The sequence below is a fragment of the Oncorhynchus clarkii genome, chromosome 2 (genome assembly GCF_045791955.1).
Source record: "Oncorhynchus clarkii lewisi isolate Uvic-CL-2024 chromosome 2, UVic_Ocla_1.0, whole genome shotgun sequence".
NCBI lineage: Eukaryota > Metazoa > Chordata > Actinopteri > Salmoniformes > Salmonidae > Oncorhynchus > Oncorhynchus clarkii.
In genome coordinates, this window is record NC_092148.1 from 92352098 (window position 1) to 92374360 (window position 22263).

Below are 22263 nucleotides of genomic sequence, written 5' to 3' on the forward strand. Positions count from 1 at the left end.
GCCTACCACCACAGGAAACTCACAGTCAGACTAGCCTACCACCACAGGAAACTCACAGTCAGACTAGCCTACCACCACAGGAAACTCCCAGTCAGACTAGCCTACCACCACAGGAAACTCCCAGTCAGACTAGCCTACCACCACAGGAAACTCCCAGTCAGACTAGCCTACCACCACAGGAAACTCCCAGTCAGACTAGCCTACCACCACAGGAAACTCCCAGTCAGACTAGCCTACCACCACAGGAAACTCCCAGTCAGACTAGCCTACCACCACAGGAAACTCCCAGTCAGACTAGCCTACCACCACAGGAAACTCACAGTCAGACTAGCCTACCACCACAGGAAACTCCCAGTCAGACTATCCTACCACCACAGGAAACTCCCAGTCAGACTAGCCTACCACCACAGGAAACTCCCAGTCAGACTAGCCTACCACCACAGGAAACTCCCAGTCAGACTAGCCCACAGGAAACTCCCAGTCAGACTAGCCTACCACCACAGGAAACTCACAGTCAGACTAGCCTACCACCACAGGAAACTCACAGTCAGACTAGCCTACCACCACAGGAAACTCCCAGTCAGACTAGCCTACCACCACAGGAAACTCCCAGTCAGACTAGCCTACCACCACAGGAAACTCCCAGTCAGACTAGCCTACCACCACAGGAAACTCCCAGTCAGACTAGCCTACCACCACAGGAAACTCCCAGTCAGACTAGCCTACCACCACAGGAAACTCCCAGTCAGACTAGCCTACCACCACAGGAAACTCCCAGTCAGACTAGCCTACCACCACAGGAAACTCCCAGTCAGACTAGCCTACCACCACAGGAAACTCCCAGTCAGACTAGCCTACCACCACAGGAAACTCCCAGTCAGACTAGTCTACCACCACAGGAAACTCCCAGTCAGACTAGTCTACCACCACAGGAAACTCCCAGTAAGACTAGCCTACCACCACAGGAAACTCCCAGTCAGACTAGTCTACCACCACAGGAAACTCCCAGTCAGACTAGCCTACCACCACAGGAAACTCCCAGTCAGACTAGTCTACCACCACAGGAAACTCCCAGTCAGACTAGTCTACCACCACAGGAAACTCCCAGTCAGACTAGTCTACAGGAAACTCCCAGTCAGACTAGCCTACCACCACAGGAAACTCCCAGTCAGACTAGCCTACCACCACAGGAAACTCCCAGTCAGACTAGCCTACCACCACAGGATACTCCCAGTCAGACTAGTCTACCACCAAAGTAAACTCCCAGTCAGACTAGCCTACAGGAAACTCCCAGTCAGACTAGCCTACCACCACAGGAAACTCCCAGTCAGACTAGCCTACCACCACAGGAAACTCCCAGTCAGACTAGTCTACCACCACAGTAAACTCCCAGTCAGACTAGCCTACCACCACAGGAAACTCCCAGTCAGACTAGCCTACCACCACAGGAAACTCCCAGTCAGACTAGCCTACCACCACAGGAAACTCCCAGTCAGACTAGCCTACAGGAAACTCCCAGTCAGACTAGCCTACCACCACAGGAAACTCCCAGTCAGACTAGCCTACCACCACAGGAAACTCCCAGTCAGACTAGCCTACCACCACAGGAAACTCCCAGTCAGACTAGCCTACAGGAAACTCCCAGTCAGACTAGCCTACCACCACAGGAAACTCCCAGTCAGACTAGCCTACAGGAAAATCCCAGTCAGACTAGCCTACCACCACAGGAAACTCCCAGTCAGACTAGCCTACCACCACAGGAAACTCCCAGTCAGACTAGCCTACCACCACAGGAAACTCCCAGTCAGACTAGCCTACCACCACAGGAAACTCCCAGTCAGACTAGCCTACCACCACAGGAAACTCCCAGTCAGACTAGCCTACAATAAACTCCCAGTCAGACTAGCCTACAATAAACTCCCAGTCAGACTAGCCTACAATAAACTCCCAGTCAGACTAGCCTACCACCACAGGAAACTCCCAGTCAGACTAGTCTACCACTACAGGAAACTCCCAGTCAGACTAGCCTACCACCACAGTAAAATAACTAACAGCCTTTAACATAGAGCTACAGTCAGTTTAACATAGAGCTACAGCCAATTTAACATAGAGCTACAGCCAATTTAACATAGAGCTACAGTCAGTTTAACATAGAGCTACAGTCAGTTTAACATAGAGCTACAGTCAGTTTAACACAGAGCTACAGTCAGTTTAACATAGAGCTACAGTCAGTTTAACATAGAGCTACAGTCAGCTTAACATAGAGCTACAGTCAGTTTAACATAGAGCTACAGTCAGTTTAACATAGAGCTAGTCAGTTTAACATAGAGCTACAGTCAGTTTAACATAGAGCTACAGTCAGTTTAACATAGAGCTACAGTCAGTTTAACATAGAGCTAGTCAGTTTAACATAGAGCTAGCCAGTTTAACATAGAGCTAGTCAGTTTAACATAGAGCTAGTCAGTTTAACATAGAGCTACAGTCAGTTTAACATAGAGCTACAGTCAGTTTAACATAGAGCTAGACAGTCAGTTTTAGAATGGGTAACCTGCAATAGGTTGGTGCTAAATATTTCAACAACGAAAAGTATCATTTTTGGGACAAATCACTCGCTCAACGATAAACCTCATTTAGATCTAGTATTGAATAATCTAGTATTGAATAATTTAGCAAGTTGCGGCGGCTAAACTGCTGGGTGTAACCCTAGAGAGCAATCTATCATATAGACTCGATGGTTGTTAAAATGGGAAGAGGTCTGTCCACGATAGGACATTACTCTACCTTCTTGACATCTCAAGTCGACCATGCCACGGTGCCAACAATTTAAAGTTCATATTTAGAGAGTGGTTAGGCTACATTTCTCTATCCCTAACCCTAAGCTAAGAAGCCAAGTATCCCTAACCCCTATAAGAAACCAAGTATCCCTAACCCCTATAAGAAACCAAGTATGCCTAACCCCTATAAGAAACCAAGTATCCCTAACCCCTATAAGAAACCAAGTATCCCTAACCCCTATAAGAAACCAAGTATGCCTAACCCCTATAAGAAACCAAGTATCCCTAACCCCTATAAGAAACCAAGTATCCCTAACCCCTATAAGAAACCAAGTATGCCTAACCCCTATAAGAAACCAAGTATCCCTAACCCCTATAAGAAACCAAGTATCCCTAACCCCTATAAGAAAACAAGTATCCCTAACCCCTATAAGAAAACAAGTATCCCTAACCCCTATAAGAAACCAAGTGGCGGGGCTGTTTTTTTAATTACGGGGTGGGCCTTTAAGCCTAATATACAGTAGGCCTACTGTCCCAAACTAAAAAAGAGAAATGTTAGTTCTGTTCGTGACCATCACTGAGGGTGGAAACTCACAACTTAGGCTAGATTTAGCCTGGGCTGTCTGGATTTAGCCTGGGCTGTCTGGATTTAGCCTGGGCTGTCTGGATTGTATCCCTAAGAGAACAAGCTACAGCCAGCAACAGGCTACGGCAAAGCAAAGCACAGATCCTTATTTGAAAAACATAAAAATAGTGAATGGTAGTGTGTGTGTGTAACTATGCACTGAGAAAACAAGTAAGGTTCTCTCGAAGCTGCCAGATGTCACCACACAGAGACCAAGGGGTCGTATCTATATTTACAGCATGGCTCGTTTTGCATTGGCCTGGTTTCCCTCTTTAAAAAAAAGGTTTGGCATGGGGGCGGTTTCACACTGTGAGCTTGTAGTAAGCTAGAGGGGGCACACAAACAAACAAACAAACAAACAAACACACACACAACGTGGGGGGGGGGGGGGGGGCAATCCGATAGATTAAATCAGTGTGTGTTTTGTTTCTCAATGGGGATACGAGGGATGCTACCCAGGATTACGACGGTGGTGTGTGTGTGTGTGTCAATAACGCTGTGGCAATAAATGAACAGCTACCCAATCAGCCTGGCTCAGCCTCAGCCCTGCTGCAAACCAAGACCACAGGAGCTCTGAGGCCAAACTCTCTCCACGCACGCACACACACACACTTAACATCGCCTCAGAGGGTGAGCTATAGAACAAACACACACCGATCTGACCTATATACACATCTGTGACTGAGTCTATTACCCTGGCAGAGTATACAAACCCCCCCCCCGGGGTTAAAATCTCTTAATACCATGATAGTCACCAGCTCCACCAACAACTGTTGGCTCACAGGGAAAAGTGGAGGGGACATGGACACAGAAACCCTTTTACACTTCTGTGTGCATGTCTCCTCAGTGCAGTCATTGAACAGGACGAGTCCGTCTACCGTCCACTTCACAAAACAGGATTGAGATCATAACCGTTGAGCGAAGGACCAGAAAACATCACTCTTTTTAAAGTATCAGTGATGGATTAATAATTCAGAAGGCTACTATACAAATATGTATAGTATAATCAAGCAATAAGGCGGAGTAGCCAGAACAGCCCTTAGACTCCATTTTACTAAGATAACCTGGTAACTTTAGGGCAATTATCTTTTTACAGTAACTAAAACATAATCTAACTACACCTAACGAAAGTCCATTACCTAGATAAAATAACTTTAGCTGACTTTATACCTAGCTTTGTTAACAAGGCAAAAGTTACACAAGTTCTATATAGAAAGCGAATACAACGGGGACACACAAAAAAAAGCAAGGAAACGTAGCACACCTCGTTTAATAATATTAGCTAAACATCTAACAATCCCACAAATAAACAAATACTTACTTTTTGGTGTAAAATGTGGAGTTAACGGTTAGCTGTAGCGGACCTCCGTCTTCTCGATTGTCCCGTTGTGTGTGTGTCTGTGTGACTGAACGGGATGTGTGTGTGGGAGAGAGAGAGAGAGACGTGTGTGGGATGGAAAAGCGTGGTAGACCGCCACCGTGCGGTAGACATGGGTAACTTCCTTAATAAATCCATTTACTGTTCGGAAATAAAATCGTATTATTATAGGCCTACGCAACACAAATGTTTTTCTCTGCAAATAAATAATTATTGCAATTAACATAAGAATGTAAATGTTTCCATTTCATGTTGTTCTTACTGTTCTATAAATAAAACTATAAGATTATTTTGTGTAGGTGAGGGTCTTTAAAAATGTAGAAATTAGCCTACTCTTGTTCATGCATGCTTGTTCATGAGTCGTTAAAAAAAAATCACTTTATATTTAATATAATCACTCTTACGACATGACAGTACCACGTTCCCATAGCTCCTATTATAAAGGTATGTCAAATTTTCCACCATGACAAAAAAAAAAAAAAATCAGGTTTCATGACATTGTAATGTAAACAGCAACACAGGGGAGCTATTTAGCTGCCGTTAGTTTACACGTCACGCGCACACACACACATTGTGCCATCTAAAATGGGCATGAAATATATTTTACAATAAGCAAAAATATTTTATTTTTCATCTGTTTGAAGCTGGCGTACAAAAGTAAAATAAGCAAAAATGAAACTTCAGAACGGAAGAATAGAAAAAGTACACATAGAACATCTCTACCACTTTTTAAACTGGCTTTCAATGGGAATTTATTTTACCTTTATTTAACTAGGCAAGTCAGTTTAAGAACACATTCTTATTTTCAATTTACGGCCTACCGGGGAACAGTGGGTTAACTGCCTGCAGCCTTCCGGTTACTCGTCCAACGCTCTAACTACTAGGCTACCTGCCGCCCCTCCACTTTAACCACTAGGCTACCTGCCGCCCCTCCACTCTAACCACTAGGCTACCTGCCGCCCCTCCACTCTAACCACTAGGCTACCTGCCACCCCTCCACTCTAACCACTAGGCTACCTGCCACCCCTCCACTAACCACTAGGCTACCTGCCGCCCCTCCACTCTAACCACTAGGCTACCTGCCACCCCTCCACTAACCACTAGGCTACCTGCCGCCCCTCCACTCTAACCACTTGGCTACCTGCCACCCCTCCACTCTAACCACTAGGCTACCTGCCGCCCCACCACTCTAACCACTAGGCTACCTGCCGCCCCTCCACTCTAACCACTAGGCTACCTGCCGCCCCAAGAATGACAGAGCTATAACTAAACATTTCTATGTGAATTTGGTCAGATTCTCAGAGATTTTTTTTTAACAATACTCTTGGGAGAAATAGTGTTTCAGACATTAGGAATCAGGCACAACCGAGACTATGAAAGAACTGTATGAAAGCGGTCAATCCAGCAAGATTGATTGTTTTGTACCACTCAAAACACAGAAAATATTTTTTGGGGGTCTTTTTAGGGTAATCACCACCGTGACAAAAGCGTTTGTTCCTTTTGAGTGGCAAAAGTGTATTTCAAATTTTTTGTGGGGGTAGGGGTGTTCTTTTAACACTGTAGGGTGTAAAGGTCTGTAGGGTCTCTAGGTGGTTTTTGAGTGGATTATAGAGTTACCAGTATCAATCAATCAATCAATCAATCAAATGTTTATGTATAAAGCCCTTCTTACATCAGCTGATATCTCAAAGTGCTGTACAGAAACAAAATATTATTAACAGAACATGGCCGAGATGTTCACAATGTTCATAGATGACCAGCAGGGTCAAATAATAATAATCACAGTGGTTGTCGAGGGTGCAACAGGTCAGTTGGCAGTACCAGACACGAACCTGTTTGCTACTAACAGAGACATGGTTCCAGTTCTGTAGCCTTCACCAAGTGAGTGCCTAAATATTTTAGAATTTAAATTAAACTCCTGGTTTGCAGGCCACACCAGGCAGGTCACATCATGATGGCTTGCAGAGTGATGTGTAATTTCTAACGGAATCCAGTCAGAGTTAGGATATCCCAAAAATGTTTTAACTTTTAAAAATCACCCGTAACCTGAATTTAGAATGACTGTCAAGGTAGTGAAAGTTTACAAATGAGACAACCTAAACCATCTAAACTAGAACAACCAGCTCAGTAACGGGAGCAATAAGGCCAGCTGCTAACCGATTGGCTTAGAAAAATCTAAAATGTGTGTTATTTAACATATATTCTGTGGACGTGCTGATTTGACAGGAGAAATGCACCTTCAAGAGGAACATCCCAACTATGCATATATTCTGTGTTAAATGTATGTACACATGCTGATTTGACAGGAGAAATGCACCTTCAAGAGGAACATCCCAACTATGCATCCATCGTTTGAACACAGACTCACATTTACATTAATAACTTGATGGCAGAAAATGGAACAGTAGTAACATCAGTAGTAGTAACAGTAACATCAGTAGTAACAGTAACATCAGTAGTAACAGCAGTAGTAACATCAGTAGTAACAGTAACATCAGTAGTAACATCAGTAGTAACAGTAACATCAGTAGTAACATCAGTAGTAACATCAGTAGTAACAGTAACATCAGTAGTAGTAACAGTAACATCAGTAGTAACAGTAACATCCGTAGTAGTAACAGTAACATCAGTAGTAGTAACAGTAACATCAGTAGTAGTAACAGTAACATCAGCAGTAACAGTAACATCAGTTGAAACAGTAACATCAGCAGTAACAGTAACATCAGTAGTAACAGTAACATCAGTAGTAGTAACAGTAACATCCGCAGTAACAGTAACATCAGTAGTAACAGCAGTAGTAACATCAGTAGTAACAGTAACAACAGTAGTAACATCAGTAGTAACAGTAACATCAGTAGTAACATCAGTAGTAACATCAGTAGTATCAGTAACATCAGTAGTAACAGCAGTAGTAACATCAGTAGTAACAGTAACATCAGTAGTAACATCAGTAGTAGCAGTAACATCAGTAGTAACAGTAACATCAGTAGTAGTAACAGTAACATCAGTAGTAGTAACAGTAACATCAGTAGTAGTAACAGTAACATCAGTAGTAACAGTAACATCAGTAGTAACAGCATCAGTAGTAACATCAGTAGTAACATCAGTAGTATCAGTAACATCAGTAGTAACAGCATCAGTAGTAACATCAGTAGTAACATCAGTAGTATCAGTAACATCAGTAGTAACAGCAGTAGTAACATCAGTAGTAACAGTAACATCAGTAGTAACATCAGTAGTAGCAGTAACATCAGTAGTAACATCAATAGTGACAGTAACATCAGTAGTAACAGTAACATCAGTAGTAGTAACAGTAACATCAGTAGTAGTAACAGTAACATCAGTAGTAGTAACAGTAACATCAGTAGTAACAGTAACATCAGTAGTAACAACAGTAGTAGTAACAGTAGTAACAACAGTAGAAACAACAACAACAATAGTAACAACAGTAGTAACAGTAGTAACAACAGTAGTAACAGTAACAGCAGTAGTAACAGCATCAGTAGTAACATCAGTAGTAACATCAGTAGTATCAGTAACATCAGTAGTAACAGCAGTAGTAACATCAGTAGTAACAGTAACATCAGTAGTAACATCAGTAGTAGCAGTAACATCAGTAGTAACATCAATAGTGACAGTAACATCAGTAGTAACAGTAACATCAGTAGTAGTAACAGTAACATCAGTAGTAGTAACAGTAACATCAGTAGTAGTAACAGTAACATCAGTAGTAACAGTAACATCAGTAGTAACAACATCAGTAGTAACAGTAGTAACAACAGTAGAAACAACAACAACAACAATAGTAACAACAGTAGTAACAACAGTAGTAACAGTAACATCAGCAGTAACAGTAACAACAGTAGTAACAACAACAGTATCAACAGTAGTAACAGTAACAGCAGTAGTAACAACAGTAGTAACAGTAACATCAGTAGTAACAACAACAACAGTAGTAACAGTAGTAACACCAGTAGTAACAGTAACAGTAGTAACACCAGTAGTAACAGTAACAGTAGTAACACCAGTAGTAACAGTAACAGTAGTATCAGTAACAACAGTAGTAAACAGTAGTATCAGTAACAACAGTAGCAACAGTAACAGCAGTAACAGTAACATCAGTAGTAACAGTAGCATCAGTAGTAACAACAACAACAACAGTAGTGACAGTAGTAACACCAGTAGTAACACCAGTAGTAACAGTAACAGTAGTATCAGTAACAACAGTAGTAACAGTAACAACAGTAACAACAGTAGTAACAATAACAACAGTAGTAACAGTAGTAACAACAGTAGTAACAGCAGTAGTAACAGTAACAGCAGTAGTAACAACAGTAGTAACAGTAACAGCAGTAGTAGCAACAGTAGTAACAGTAACAACAGTAGTAACAACAACAACAACAACAGTAGTAACAGTAGTAACAGTAACAGCAGTAGTAACAGTGGTAACAGTAACAGCAGTAGTAACAACAGTAGTAACAGTAACAACAGTAGTAACAGTAACAGCAGTAGTAACAGTGGTAACAGTACCAGCAGTAGTAACAACAGTAGTAACAGTAACAACAGTAGTAACAACAACAACAACAGTAGTAACAACAACAACAACAGTAGTAACAACAACAACAGTAGTAACAGTAACAACAGTAGTAACAACAACAACAACAGTAGTAACAGTAGTACCACCAATAGTAACAACAACAGTAGTAACAGTAACAACAGTAGTAACAGTAGTAACAGTAACAGCAGTAGTAACAACAGTAGTAACAAATCCCTCTATTTGACTACAGCACTGTACTATTCTTCATGTGATGGACAGTATAAAATGCAACGGGCAAATGATAGGATCTACATTTGGAAACAGGTTCCCTTATTGATAAAGGAACTAAAATGGAGTTTGTGGAATTATCTCCCTGTGTAAATACAGAGGATTGCATTCTCTATTATTATATTACCAGGGAACAGATAGTGATTTATAATTTGCAGCCAGAGGTATTTACAGTCTGTAAGTTTATCTGAAACATGAACAATTTCGCCTTTGTTTTCTCACACATTTTTTCAGTGCATTACAAAGTATCCCTTTTAGAGAAAGGACAATAGGACGTGCGGAGGGTCTATTAGGGCTGTTCTGTATGTAATCCCTGGGCACGTCTGAAGTTCTGTGTCATTCCTCACCACAGAGCTATGGGCTACGCTTTTCATTTCCTCAGCCACAACAAAGCGATGCGTCCATCCTCTCCTGTGGCTGCATAATAAGCCGTTTCCATGACCACTCTATTTTATTTTTTTTAGGAGAATGTATTTATTTTTCTGGTCACCATTTTTGTTTTTTAAAACTTTTTTTGTTGTTGTTACATATACATTTCACATACATGGTACTTTTATACAATGTCGTTTATGTTTATATATATTACATTTTATACAACTTTGTTTATATATATTACATTTTGGACAGATAATACAGTTATAACCCTCTGTTACTCTCAGCCCATCCCAGCCTCTTGTGATTTCCATGTGCCACATATTTTAACTGTGCTGTGATGTCTGGGCGGCAGGGTAGCCTAGTGGTTAGAGCGTTGGACTAGTAATTGGAAGGTTGCAAGTTCAAACCTCCAAGCTGACAAATCTGTCGTTCTGCCCATGAACAGGCAGTTAACCCACTGTTCCTAGGCCGTCATTGTAAATAAGAATTTGTTCTTAACTGACTTGCCTAGTTAAATAAAGGTTTAAAAAAAACTCTAACATGAATTCTCAACCTTTCTAGAGGCATAGTATGCATAGTATTGTACATTAAAGTTGAATAATTTTTCCTTAGAGTATTATGATTAGTATATTGTTGATTGACTGACCATTACTATTATTTGTAGGGTCCATTTGAAAAGATTGTGATTTTTCAGCTGGAGCAACCTACATGGGGACATTATCAGAATAAATCATCTAACGATTCTGTTTTTTTCACAGCAACATCTGCAGAGCTGAGATTGTTATATACCCCATATACTGTACACAACAGTCTGTTAGTGGCCAAAATGTTGTATTATAATGGAAATAGAAAAATGAAGTGTTGAAACAAGCGTTGCTTTGCGTCTCAGTTCATACAGCATACCACGGAATTGGCACATCGAACATTTCTTCCCAGCTATTTTGCAACCTGTATGGCGCAGCTGTAAAAATATATTTTGTCTTAAAAAGGAAACTGGTATATTTTTTTTTACTTACGTATGAGTGAAGCTTTTAGTGAGAGGTTTAATGCTTTAAATATATATTAATTGTGTGCACACAAACATGAAACAATTCTAAGTACTGACCTGCAATAGAGCATTCTGGGAAATATGATAATGATGGCCCGTGGCTTTTTGAGACTGACGTACCTTCATATTCAAAATATTGGATAAAACATTTTACCGTTTAACTTAGATTCTCCTCTCATGTCTCCTAAAAGCTACCGACCAGTACCATGTGAGATCATTACGTGTATCTCTGAAGGTGGATTTGTCATATTTCCAGGTACCCTAACCGTACCCTTTTTCCCCCCCCCGAGAGCGTACACACATTTCCTGCATAAGACAGACCTCCCTTTTTTTCCCCAGCATGCAGTGCAGTTCAGCACCATCCACGCGAAGAACGAGCACACGGAAGAGGGAGAGAGTAGTGCATCTCATACGCACAGGTAAACCTATACCCGGAAGCACGTAATATACATCCATACCACTTCCTGTAAAAAAAACGGGTCATATAATATAATTCATAATAGATCCATAAATGGTAGGTTCCTGTTCCTGTTGATTGGATCCACAACAAAGTCTAAGATTGCACATCATCTTTAGTTACTGTCTGTTAAGACATGTCAACGGAAAGGACCACACACACACACACACACACACACACACACACACACACAAACACTTAAACACACACTTCTCTTTAGTATTAGTTAACAGTTTGTCGATTCATTTCCACTCACCGTGTGGTTTTTACCCACAGCTTCCTGTTTGCATAGTAACCACAAGCATATTGAAGGGTAGGCTCCGTTGAATGCTTAGTTCCCAGAGCTGCCAACCAAGTCATAAAGGTGTGGTAAACTGGCAAGGATTCACCTTGACCGAAGGGCACCCCTGGTGATATCCACAGAGGGAGGGGGGGGAGCAAAACTCCAGTGAGTTGACTTACTGCACGTGTGTATACATCAGGTTAGGCCTGTACAGTAGTGGAAATAACCTACCACATTTCCTGCATAAGGCATTATCCTCTCTGGTCTCCTTCCTGGGTTACGTTGGGTGGGTGTGGCTATGGAGTCTCTGGTCCAATTCAGGAAGTGTTATGATAAAAGTTGTTACTGTCTGTCCTTACTGTAATTGCTGCTGTTTCAGTAAAAATAAATAGAAAGAGCTGTGTAGAAAGTCAACGTGAACTTTGAAACCTCACAGCTTTTGATTGAAAGGAGATGTGATTCACCTATTGCTTTTCTGATGGGACTGTTGACATCATTTATATGTTTTAGCGAAAGGAGAATTCAGAAAAACTCAACTCCATACAGTAAAGTTTTATTACATTTTTTAGGTCAAGCCTTCACCGCAGGTAGTGTGTGTGTGTGTGTGTGTGTATGTGTTGCATGACGAGGCTCAAGTAGAACACATTTTACAACATACACTACAAGTATGTGGACACCTGGTCATCGAACATTTCATTCCAAAATCATGGGGATTAATATGGAGTTGGCCCCTCCCCCCTTTTCTGCTGTAACAGCCCCCACTCTTCTGGGAAGTCAGAACGTCGCCGTGGGGACTTGCTTCCAATCAGCCACTAAGAGCATTAGTACGGTCGGGAGCTGGATGTTGGGCGATTAGGCCTGGGTCGGTCGGCGTTCCAATTCATGTCAAAATATAAGGTTGAGGTCAGGGCCTTCTACAGGCTAGTCAAGTTCTTCCACACCGATCTTGACAAAACATTTCTGTATGGACCTCGCTTTATGCACTGATGCATTGTCATGCAGAAACAGTAAAGGGCCTTCTCCAAACTGTTGCCACAAAGTTGGAAGCACAGAATCGTCTAGAACATCTCTTTATGCTGTAGCATTAAGATTTCCCTTCACTGGAACTAAGGGGCCTGAACCATGAAAAACAGCCCCAGATCATTATTCCTCCTCCACCAAACTTTACAGTTGGCACTATGCATTCGGGCAGGTAGCGTTCTCCTGGAATCCGCCAAACCCAGATTTTTCTGTCGGACTGCCAGATGGTGAAGCGTGATTCATCACTCCAGAGAACGCGTTTCCACTGCTCCAAAGTACAATGGCGGCGAGCTTTACACCACTCCAGCCGACGCTTGGCGCTGGCATGGTGATCTAAGGCTTTTGTAAGGCTGATCTGCCATGGAAATCCATTTCATGACGCTCCCGACGAACAGTTATTGTGCCGACTTTTATTCCAGAGGCCGTTCGGCGTGAGTGTTCCAACCGAGCACAGAGGAATTTGACACGCTATGTGCTTCAGCACTCGGCCGTCCCGTTCTGTGATTTTGTGTGGACTACCACCTCGCGCCTGAGCCGTTGTTGCTCCTAGACGTTTCAGCATTTAACAGTAACAGCACTTACAGTTGACCAGGGCAGCTCTAGCAGGACAGACATTTTACAAACTGACTTGTTGGAATGTATGACGGTGCCACGTTGAAAGTCACTGAACTCTTCAGTAACGCCATTCTACTGCTAATGTTTGTCTATGGAGATCGCATGGCTGCGTGCTCGATTTTATACACCTGTCAGGAATGGGTGTGGCTGAAATAGCCGAATCCACTAATTTGAAGGGGTGTCCATATACACTAAAGTATAATTCATGACAAACAGGGTGCAAACTTTCTAGAATAAAACACAACAGGATTCTCCAAAATGAACTAATTATTTTTTTTATTTCCAACTAAAGCAATGGAAATCCGTAACATATTTCTAATTTGAGGTACAATATAATGCGTCCACATGAAAAAAACTAAAATCAACAGTATTGATCTTATTCTGTAATGAGCTGTCAGCTGAAAGCCCCCGGTCAGCTGAAAGCCCCGGTCAGCTGAAAGCCCCCGGTCAGCTGAAAGCCCCCGGTCAGCTGAAAGCCCCGGTCAGCTGAAAGCCCCGGTCAGCTGAAAGCCCCCGGTCAGCTGAAAGCCCCCGGTCAGCTGAAAGCCCCCGGTCAGCTGAAAGCCCCGGTCAGCTGAAAGCCCCGGTCAGCTGAAAGCCCCCGGTCAGCTGAAAGCCCCGGTCAGCTGAAGCCCCCGGTCAGCTGAAAGCCCCCGGTCAGCTGAAAGCCCCGGTCAGCTGAAAGCCCCGGTCAGCTGAAAGCCCCGGTCAGCTGAAAGCCCCCGGTCAGCTGAAAGCCCCGGTCAGCTGAAAGCCCCGGTCAGCTAAACTGGTAAGCAGTTGAAACTAATATAAAAAAGAGTCAGAAATGGAGTAAAACAGGGCGGTACTATATGAATGTGACGTAAGCTAAGTTGTACCAAATTCATGTCCGACCGTCTAGAGCTTTCTGTTAACCCTTTCACAGCAGTAGTGAACCAGTAGTGAAACGTATGGCAGATCAAAGATGTCAAAACGCATTACTGAAATAGAGTTCTCTTTACAGAGCACCACCTCTCTTAATCTGTCCTCCATCTATCCCTCCCTCCCCACCAAAATAAGTAGCTCTTCGGTCATTTTAACATTTTTTAAACTCCATAATTACCATGTTTGCCAGATAGGGAGGGCCTGCTGTATAGGAAAAGAGTCAAGGAGGAGTGCTGACTACTAATTAAACACTGTGAAAGGGATACTTACTAGTGTGTGTGTGTGTCATCTGTGCAGTACAGTAACCATGGGAACAAGCAACATCGGGCCTGCCTTCCAGCACTCACGGAACCACAAAACCGACAACCACTAGAGAACCAGAACTTTACAACCTTCTCGGACAGGACTCAAAATGGTCATTTACCCTCGTATGGGCATCATGCGCTTCTCACAGTAAGACATCTGCGTTTTCTATCCAGCACAATGAGAGACAGACTTCCATTCTGAGCGTGTAGATTTTGTTAAGACATACAGCAAGGACTGTAGATGTGAGCTGCGGGAAAAGAGGGTAAGTGGATTGGTTGACAACAGTCCTCGTTTCCTAAGAATTCCTCTCAAAGCCCGTTGGAGGAGAGGATCCAATGTCCCTCCCTCGGACCTCCTCGTCAAATGAGCTTTGAAAGGAATTGAGGAAGGACGTAGGAAGCAAAGATTTCACAGCTAGTAACATTTTCAGACATAGCCAAGATGTGGTGTGGATTCACAGATCCAGACTGGGAATCCAGTTAGACTAGAGCAGTGATTTTTCTCCTTCGGGGACCCCGACTTTTCTACATTTTGTTGTAGCCCTGAACTTGCTCACCAGAATCAGGTCTTGGTAATTGGATAACAAGAGTTCCGAGACAGACTCAGTTCAAATACATGGAAGTGAGTCCCTGAGGTTCGGGATCCACTGGTAGAGGGGGGGGGGGGGGGGTGCTTACTATGGACTGTGATATGTGGTCGTCTCACCTAGCTGTCTGAAGATTAATGTCCTGACTATGACTGGTCCACCTAGCTGTCTGAAGATGAATGTCCTGACTATGACTGAGATATGTGGTTGTCCCACCTAGCTGTCTGAAGATTAATGTCCTGACTATGACTGTAATATGTGGTTGTCCCACCTAGCTATTTGAAGTTTAATGTCCTGACTATGACTGTGATATGTGGTTGTCCCACCTAGCTATCTGAAGTTTAATGTCCTGACTATGACTGTGATATGTGGTATGTGGTTGTCCCACCTAGCTATCTGAAGATGAATGTCCTGATTATGACTGTGATATGTGGTTGTCCCACCTAGCTATCTGAAGTTTAATGTCCTGACTATGACTGTGATATGTGGTATGTGGTTGTCCCACCTAGCTATCTGAAGATGAATGTCCTGACTATGACTGCTCCACCTAGCTATCTGAAGATGAATGTCCTGACTATGACTGTGATATGTGGTTGTCCCACCTAGCTATCTGAAGATGAATGTCCTGACTATGACTGTGGTATGTGGTTGTCCCACCTAGCCCCTCTGGATAAGAGCATCTGCTAAATGACTAAAATGTGAACTTACATGTGAAGGCAGAGATCTCGTGAAAAATACAAACACACAACTCCACCACGCACAAACATAGAAATATAACTAATCCCCCCGTTTTGTCAGAACTATAATAGCTTCATTCTGTTCATGACTAACACCCATTTTGTCACCATTGACTCTACTGTATTATTGACTGTATATTTAGTTTACTCCATGTGTAACTCTGTTGTATGGTGCTACACTTTATCTTGGTCCAGGTCGCAGTTGTAAATGAGACCTTGTTCTCAACTAGCCTCCCTGGTTAAAAAAAAGGTTGAAATTAAAAAATGAACACGTTGATCATGCATGATCACACCTCTGTGTACTACTAGTATAAATGTGCTACAAAATATACATTTACAGGTGCCATATTTCAGTACAGAAAAGGACTATATCGCATGTAATTATCGAACATCAAAACACCACAAATCCATATACAGGGTATTCAGACCCCTTGACATTTTCCCACATTTTGTTACAGCCTTATTCTAAAATGGATTAAATAAATACAAATCGTCAACTACAAACAATACCCCATAATGCAGTGCACTTCATAATCACAAAGCAAAAAAACATTATTTTTTTTTATGTTCACAAATGAAACTAAATATTCAGACCCTTCGCTATGAGACTCGAAATTGAGCTCAGGTCCGTCCCGTTTCCATTAATCATCCTTGAAAATGTTTCTACAACTTGATTGGAGTCCACCTGTGGTAAATTCAATTGATTGGACATGATTTAGAAAGGCACACACCTGTCTATATAAAAAGGTCCCACAGTTGACAGTGCATGTCAGAGCAAAAACCAAGCCATGAGGTCGAAAGGAATTGTGGGTAGAGCTCCGAGACAGGATTGTGTCGAGGCACAGATCTGGGGAAGGGTACCAAAACATTTATGCAGCATTGGAGGTCCCCAAGAACACAGTGGCCTCCATCATTCTGAAAATGGTGGAAGTTAGGAACCACGAAGAGGATGGAAGAACCCCCTCTTCCTAGAGCTGGGCGCCCGGCCAAACTGAGCAATCGGGGGAGAAGGGCCTTGGTCAGGGAGGTGACTAAGAACCCGATGGTCACTCTGACAGAGGTATAGAGTTCCTCTGTGGAGATGGGAGAACCTTCCAGAAAGACAACCATCTCTGCAGCACCCCACCAAGCAGGCCTTTATGGTAGAGTGGCCAGACGGAAGCCACCCTCAGTAAAAGGCACATGACAGCCCACTTGGAGTTTGCCAAAAGGCGCCTAAAGACTCTCAGACCATGAGAAACAAGATTCTCTGGTCTCATGAAACCAAGATTGAACTTTTTGGCCTGAATGCCAAGCGTCACGTCTGGAGGAAACCTGGCACCATCCCTACAGTGAAGCATGGTGGTGGCAGCATCATGCTGTGTGGATGTTTATCAGCGGCAGGGACTGGGAGACTAGTCAGGATGGAGGAAAAGATGAATGGAGCAAAGTACAGAGAGATCCTTGATGAAAACCTGCCCTCAGGACCTCAGACTAGGGTGAAGGTTCACCTTCCAAGAGGACAATGACCCTAAGCACACAGCCAAGACAACGCAGGAGTGGCTTCAGGACAGGTCTCTGAATGTCTTTGAGTGGACCAGCCAGATCCCGGACTTGAATCTGATCAAACATCTCGAGAGATCTGAAAATAGCTGTGCAGCGACGCTCCCCATCCAGTCTGACAGAGCTTGAGAGGATCTACAGAGAAGAATGGGAGAAACACCCCAAATACAGGTGTGACAAGCTTGTAGTGTCATACCCAAAACTGCTTCAGGTGCTTCAACAAAGTACTGAGAAAAGGGTCTGAATGATTATTTAAATGTGATATTTTGTATATTTAATCAAATGTGTCAATTTAAAATAAACAGTTTTTGCTATGTCATTATGGGGTATTGTGATGTCATTATGGGGTATTGTGATGTCATTATGGGGTATTTTGATGTCATTATGGGGTATTGTGATGTCATTATGGGGTAGTGTGTGTAGATTGAGGGGGGGGGGGGGGGGGGGAAGACATTTAATACATTTTAGAATAAGGCTGTAAGACCCCAGACCCCAGACACGACAAGTTACACAACATTAAAATGAAATCTCTTTAAATCCCAGAATGTGACTTTAGAAAACAAAAAACACATCTATACGTTTCCTGTTAGGTTCAAAATAACGACATCACACCGCAGTAATACAGTATATGGCTACTTTTATTTACATGTATCAAGTGTATGTTGGTTGGTGACTGTTCTTTGAAAAGTTTAAGGCAAAGACTACAGATAGATATGGTGTGTATAAAAGTTGTGCCGTTGTCACCAATAAAGACGATCCTGACTAACACTGGCACGCTCTGCTGGTCACATCGAAAGTACACCGTAAAAATGAAACAAAAGTCCTTCTCTCTCTACATTTGACATCAACCATGAACACACAAAAGAGATCATCTGTAACCAGATGGCTGTAGGGTTCAAAATCTAAAATGTTATTGGTCACATGCTTTTGTAAACAACAGGTGTAGACCGACAGTGAAATGCTTACTTAAATCTACCCCTGTTGTTTATGAAGCATGTGACATTATGTTTATGAAGCATGTGACATTATGTTTATGAAGCATGTGACATTATGTTTATGAAGCATGTGACATTATGTTTATGAAGCATGTGACATTATGTTTATGAAGCATGTGACATTATGTTTATGAAGCATGTGACATTATGTTTATGAAGCATGTGACATTATGTTTATGAAGCATGTGACATTATGTTTATGAAGCATGTGACATTATGTTTATGAAGCATGTGACATTATGTTTATGAAGCATGTGACATTATGTTTATGAAGCATGTGACATTATGTTTATGAAGCATGTGACATTATGTTTATGAAGCATGTGACATTATGTTTATGAAGCATGTGACATTATGTTTATGAAGCATGTGACATTATGTTTATGAAGCATGTGACATTATGTTTATGAAGCATGTGACATTATGTTCAAGTTAAACTTTTGCATACATTCTAAATATTTCAGTGTAATTATACAGTAGGCTGATTGATGGTGGCAAGTGACAATTAGCGTTTTCAAAGCTCTATATCTTGAAAACTTGATTGCTGCACTGCAAAACATTTTTTGGGGGACTGTATCAACAGTGGACTAATGAAACAAATACAACAAAATATAATTTTGGGAGTGGAATTGACCTTCAAGAAAAACTTGCTGAATTAAAAAGGTGATCATCCCTGAAAAATGTCTATTCCCGACGCGCTTCATATCGTCAGCTCACCCTCAATATCACGTTAGAGGATGAGGCATCTCTATCATGTACAGTATGCGTTCTCTATGCCCATTGGACAGACTGAAAAGCGGACCTGAGACCTCCCTCAGTGTTCCGACGCGGCATTAAGAACAGACAGAATATATATCTAGATGCTGATCCACACATTATACCGGTCTGTCAGCTGGACGATGGCTTCACCATGAGCAGGTCGGATCACCTTTCAGTTTAGAGACAAGGGCAGCAGGTCAGATCACCTTTCAGTTTAGAGACAAGAGCAGCAGGTCAGATCACTTTTCAGTTTAGAGACAAGGGCAGCAGGTCAGATCACCTTTCAGTTTAGAGACAAGGGCAGCAGGTCAGATCACCTTTCAGTTTAGAGACAAGGGCAGCAGGTCAGATCACCTTTCAGTTTAGAGACAAGGGCAGCAGGTCAGATCACCTTTCAGTTTAGAGACAAGGGCAGCAGGTCAGATAACCTTTCAGTTTAGAGACAACGGCAGCAGGTCAGATCACCTTTCAGTTTAGAGACAAGGGCAGTAGGTCTGATCACCTTTCAGTTTAGAGACAAGGGCAGCAGGTCTGATCACCTTTCAGTTTAGAGACAAGGGCAGCAGGTCAGATCACCTTTCAGTTTAGAGACAAGGGCAGCAGGTCAGATCACCTTTCAGTTTAGAGACAAGGGCAGCAGGTCAGATCACCTTTCAGTTTAGAGACAAGGGCAGCAGGTCTGATCACCTTTCAGTTTAGAGACAAGGGCAGCAGGTCAGATCACCTTTCAGTTTAGAGACAAGGGCAGCAGGTCAGATCACCTTTCAGTTTAGAGACAAAGGAGCAGGTCAGATCACCTTTCAGTTTAGAGACAAGGGCAGCAGGTCAGATCACCTTTCAGTTTAGAGACAAGGGAGCAGGTCAGATCACCTTTCAGTTTAGAGACAAGGGCAGCAGGTCAGATCACCTTTCAGTTTAGAGACAAGGGCAGCAGGTCAGATCACCTTTCAGTTTAGAGACAAGGGCAGCAGGTCAGATCACCTTTCAGTTTAGAGACAAGGGCAGCAGGTCAGATCACCTTTCAGTTTAGAGACAAGGGCAGCAGGTCTGATCACTTTTCAGTTTAGAGACAAGGGCAGCAGGTCAGATCACCTTTCAGTTTAGAGACAAGGGCAGCAGGTCAGATCACCTTTCAGTTTAGAGACAAGGGAGCAGGTCAGATCACCTTTCAGTTTAGAGACAAGGGCAGCAGGTCAGATCACCTTTCAGTTTAGAGACAAGGGCAGCAGGTCAGATCACCTTTCAGTTTAGAGACAAGGGCAGCAGGTCAGATCACCTTTCAGTTTAGAGACAAGGGCAGCAGGTCTGATCATATAAACAGAACACGGTCGACTTGAAATGTCTGTGTTCTAGATATTTTATTTGAATTAGTGTGATTCTATTTTACTGTACCGCTCTGCCTTACCATCTTCTACCTATAGCGGACATTCTGCTGGTTAAATGAACAGCTGAAACAGATAAACACGTGACAGAGAGAGAGAGAGAGAGCAAATATATCCAGGTTTCACCTTAGTGCACAGGAGCAGTAACAACGTCACCAACCAACCAACACCATAAAAATGGAACATCTTTAAACTAACAAACTCTTTGTCCTTGAGACTACAGTATATTCAAAATGAAACTACCAAAAGATCACATTTGAACAACAAAAACAAAAAAAACATTCAAATGACTACATACTAATACAGTATAGTGTTTTAAATTACTCTGTACATCTTGGATCGGTCCCCAAAAAAAACTACTTATTTCCTATACAGTGCACTACAGGGCCCATACGACTCTACTTTTGCTCAAAGGTAGTGCACTACCTATACAGTGCACTACAGGGCCCATACGACTCTACTTTTGCTCAAAGGTAGTGCACTACCTATACAGTGCACTACTGGGCCCATACGACTCTACTTTTTCTCAAAGGTAGTGCACTACCTATACAGTGCACTACAGGGCCCATACGACTCTACTTTTTCTCAAAGGTAGTGCACTACCTATACAGTGCACTACAGGGCCCATACGACTCTACTTTTGCTCAAAGGTAGTGCACTACCTATACAGTGCACTACAGGGCCCATACGACTCTACTTTTGCTCAAAGGTAGTGCACTACCTATACAGTGCACTACTGGGCCCATACGACTCTACTTTTGCTCAAAGGTAGTGCACTACCTATACAGTGCACTACATAGGAAATAGGTTGTTATTTGGGACGTATGCACTAAGTCACATGACTGAGCGGAAGGAAGATACTGTACAAGAAAAACATTACTTCAAATGAATACACACTTTTTTTTGTTGTTTTTACACAGAACCCCCCCTACACACACACACACACACACACACACACACACACACACACACACGAGTAGAGTACAGTGTTTGGAGGACGACAACAATCTCCCAGCTCACAATCAGACCCTTTCTCATTTCCATATAGAGAACAAATGAGATGTGTGGGAGGTGATGTGGGGGCGGGGCTTATCAGGGAAGCACCTCCCACACCCGCATCACATCCCTGATAAGCCCCTACATCACCTCCCTGATAAGCCCCGCCCCCACATCACCTCCCTGATAAGCCCCTACATCACCTCCCTGATAAGCCCCTACAACACATCCCTGATAAGCCCCGCCCCCACATCACCTCCCTGATAAGCCCCTACATCACCTCCCTGATAAGCCCCTACAACACATCCCTGATAAGCCCCGCCCCCACATCACCTCCCTGATAAGCCCCTACATCACATCCCTGATAAGCCCCGCCCCCACATCACCTCCCTGATAAGCCCCTACATCACATCCCTGATAAGCCCCCCCCCCATGGCCTCCGTCCCCTCCCCTCCCTGCTCACAGATCATCTTGGCTCGTCCTCTCTCCTCCCCTCCCTCCATCTCAGATCTTCTTGGCTCGTCCTCTCCCCAGGTGGTAGTAATAGAAGAGAGTGACCAGGAGGAAGAGCACCCGGCTGAGGAGGAGGAGGACGGCAGCGTTGGGCAACGAGCCCATCTCCACCAGGGTGACAGACGTAACTGCAACAAGACA

General features: G+C 43.0%; 3 protein-coding genes across 5 annotated transcripts in view; 1 reads left to right on the top strand and 2 right to left on the bottom strand.

Moving 5' to 3' along the window:
• The window catches only part of LOC139376198 (CD82 antigen-like), a 54929-nt gene extending 50115 nt beyond the window's left edge, over positions 1–4814 (bottom strand). Inside the window, exon 1 of one of the 2 annotated variants that reach the window (XR_011627892.1) lies at positions 4721–4801. The gene's annotated coding sequence lies outside the window, so the exon portion shown is untranslated. Of the gene's footprint in view, positions 1–4720 lie in introns of both variants that reach the window. The other variant, XM_071118494.1, reaches the window with a different exon arrangement.
• LOC139376285 (uncharacterized) overlaps positions 1–22263 on the top strand; it is a 1125987-nt gene that overhangs the window by 911360 nt on the left and 192364 nt on the right. The gene's annotated exons all lie outside the window — the stretch shown is intronic.
• LOC139383186 (tumor protein p53-inducible protein 11-like) overlaps positions 22071–22263 on the bottom strand; it is a 92864-nt gene continuing 92671 nt past the window's right edge. For both annotated transcript variants that reach the window (XM_071127625.1, XM_071127633.1), the window contains exon 7: positions 22071–22250. In XM_071127625.1, coding sequence (XP_070983726.1) covers positions 22114–22250 — 137 coding nt within the window. In that variant the 3' untranslated portion in view covers positions 22071–22113. The remainder of the gene's footprint in view (positions 22251–22263) is intronic.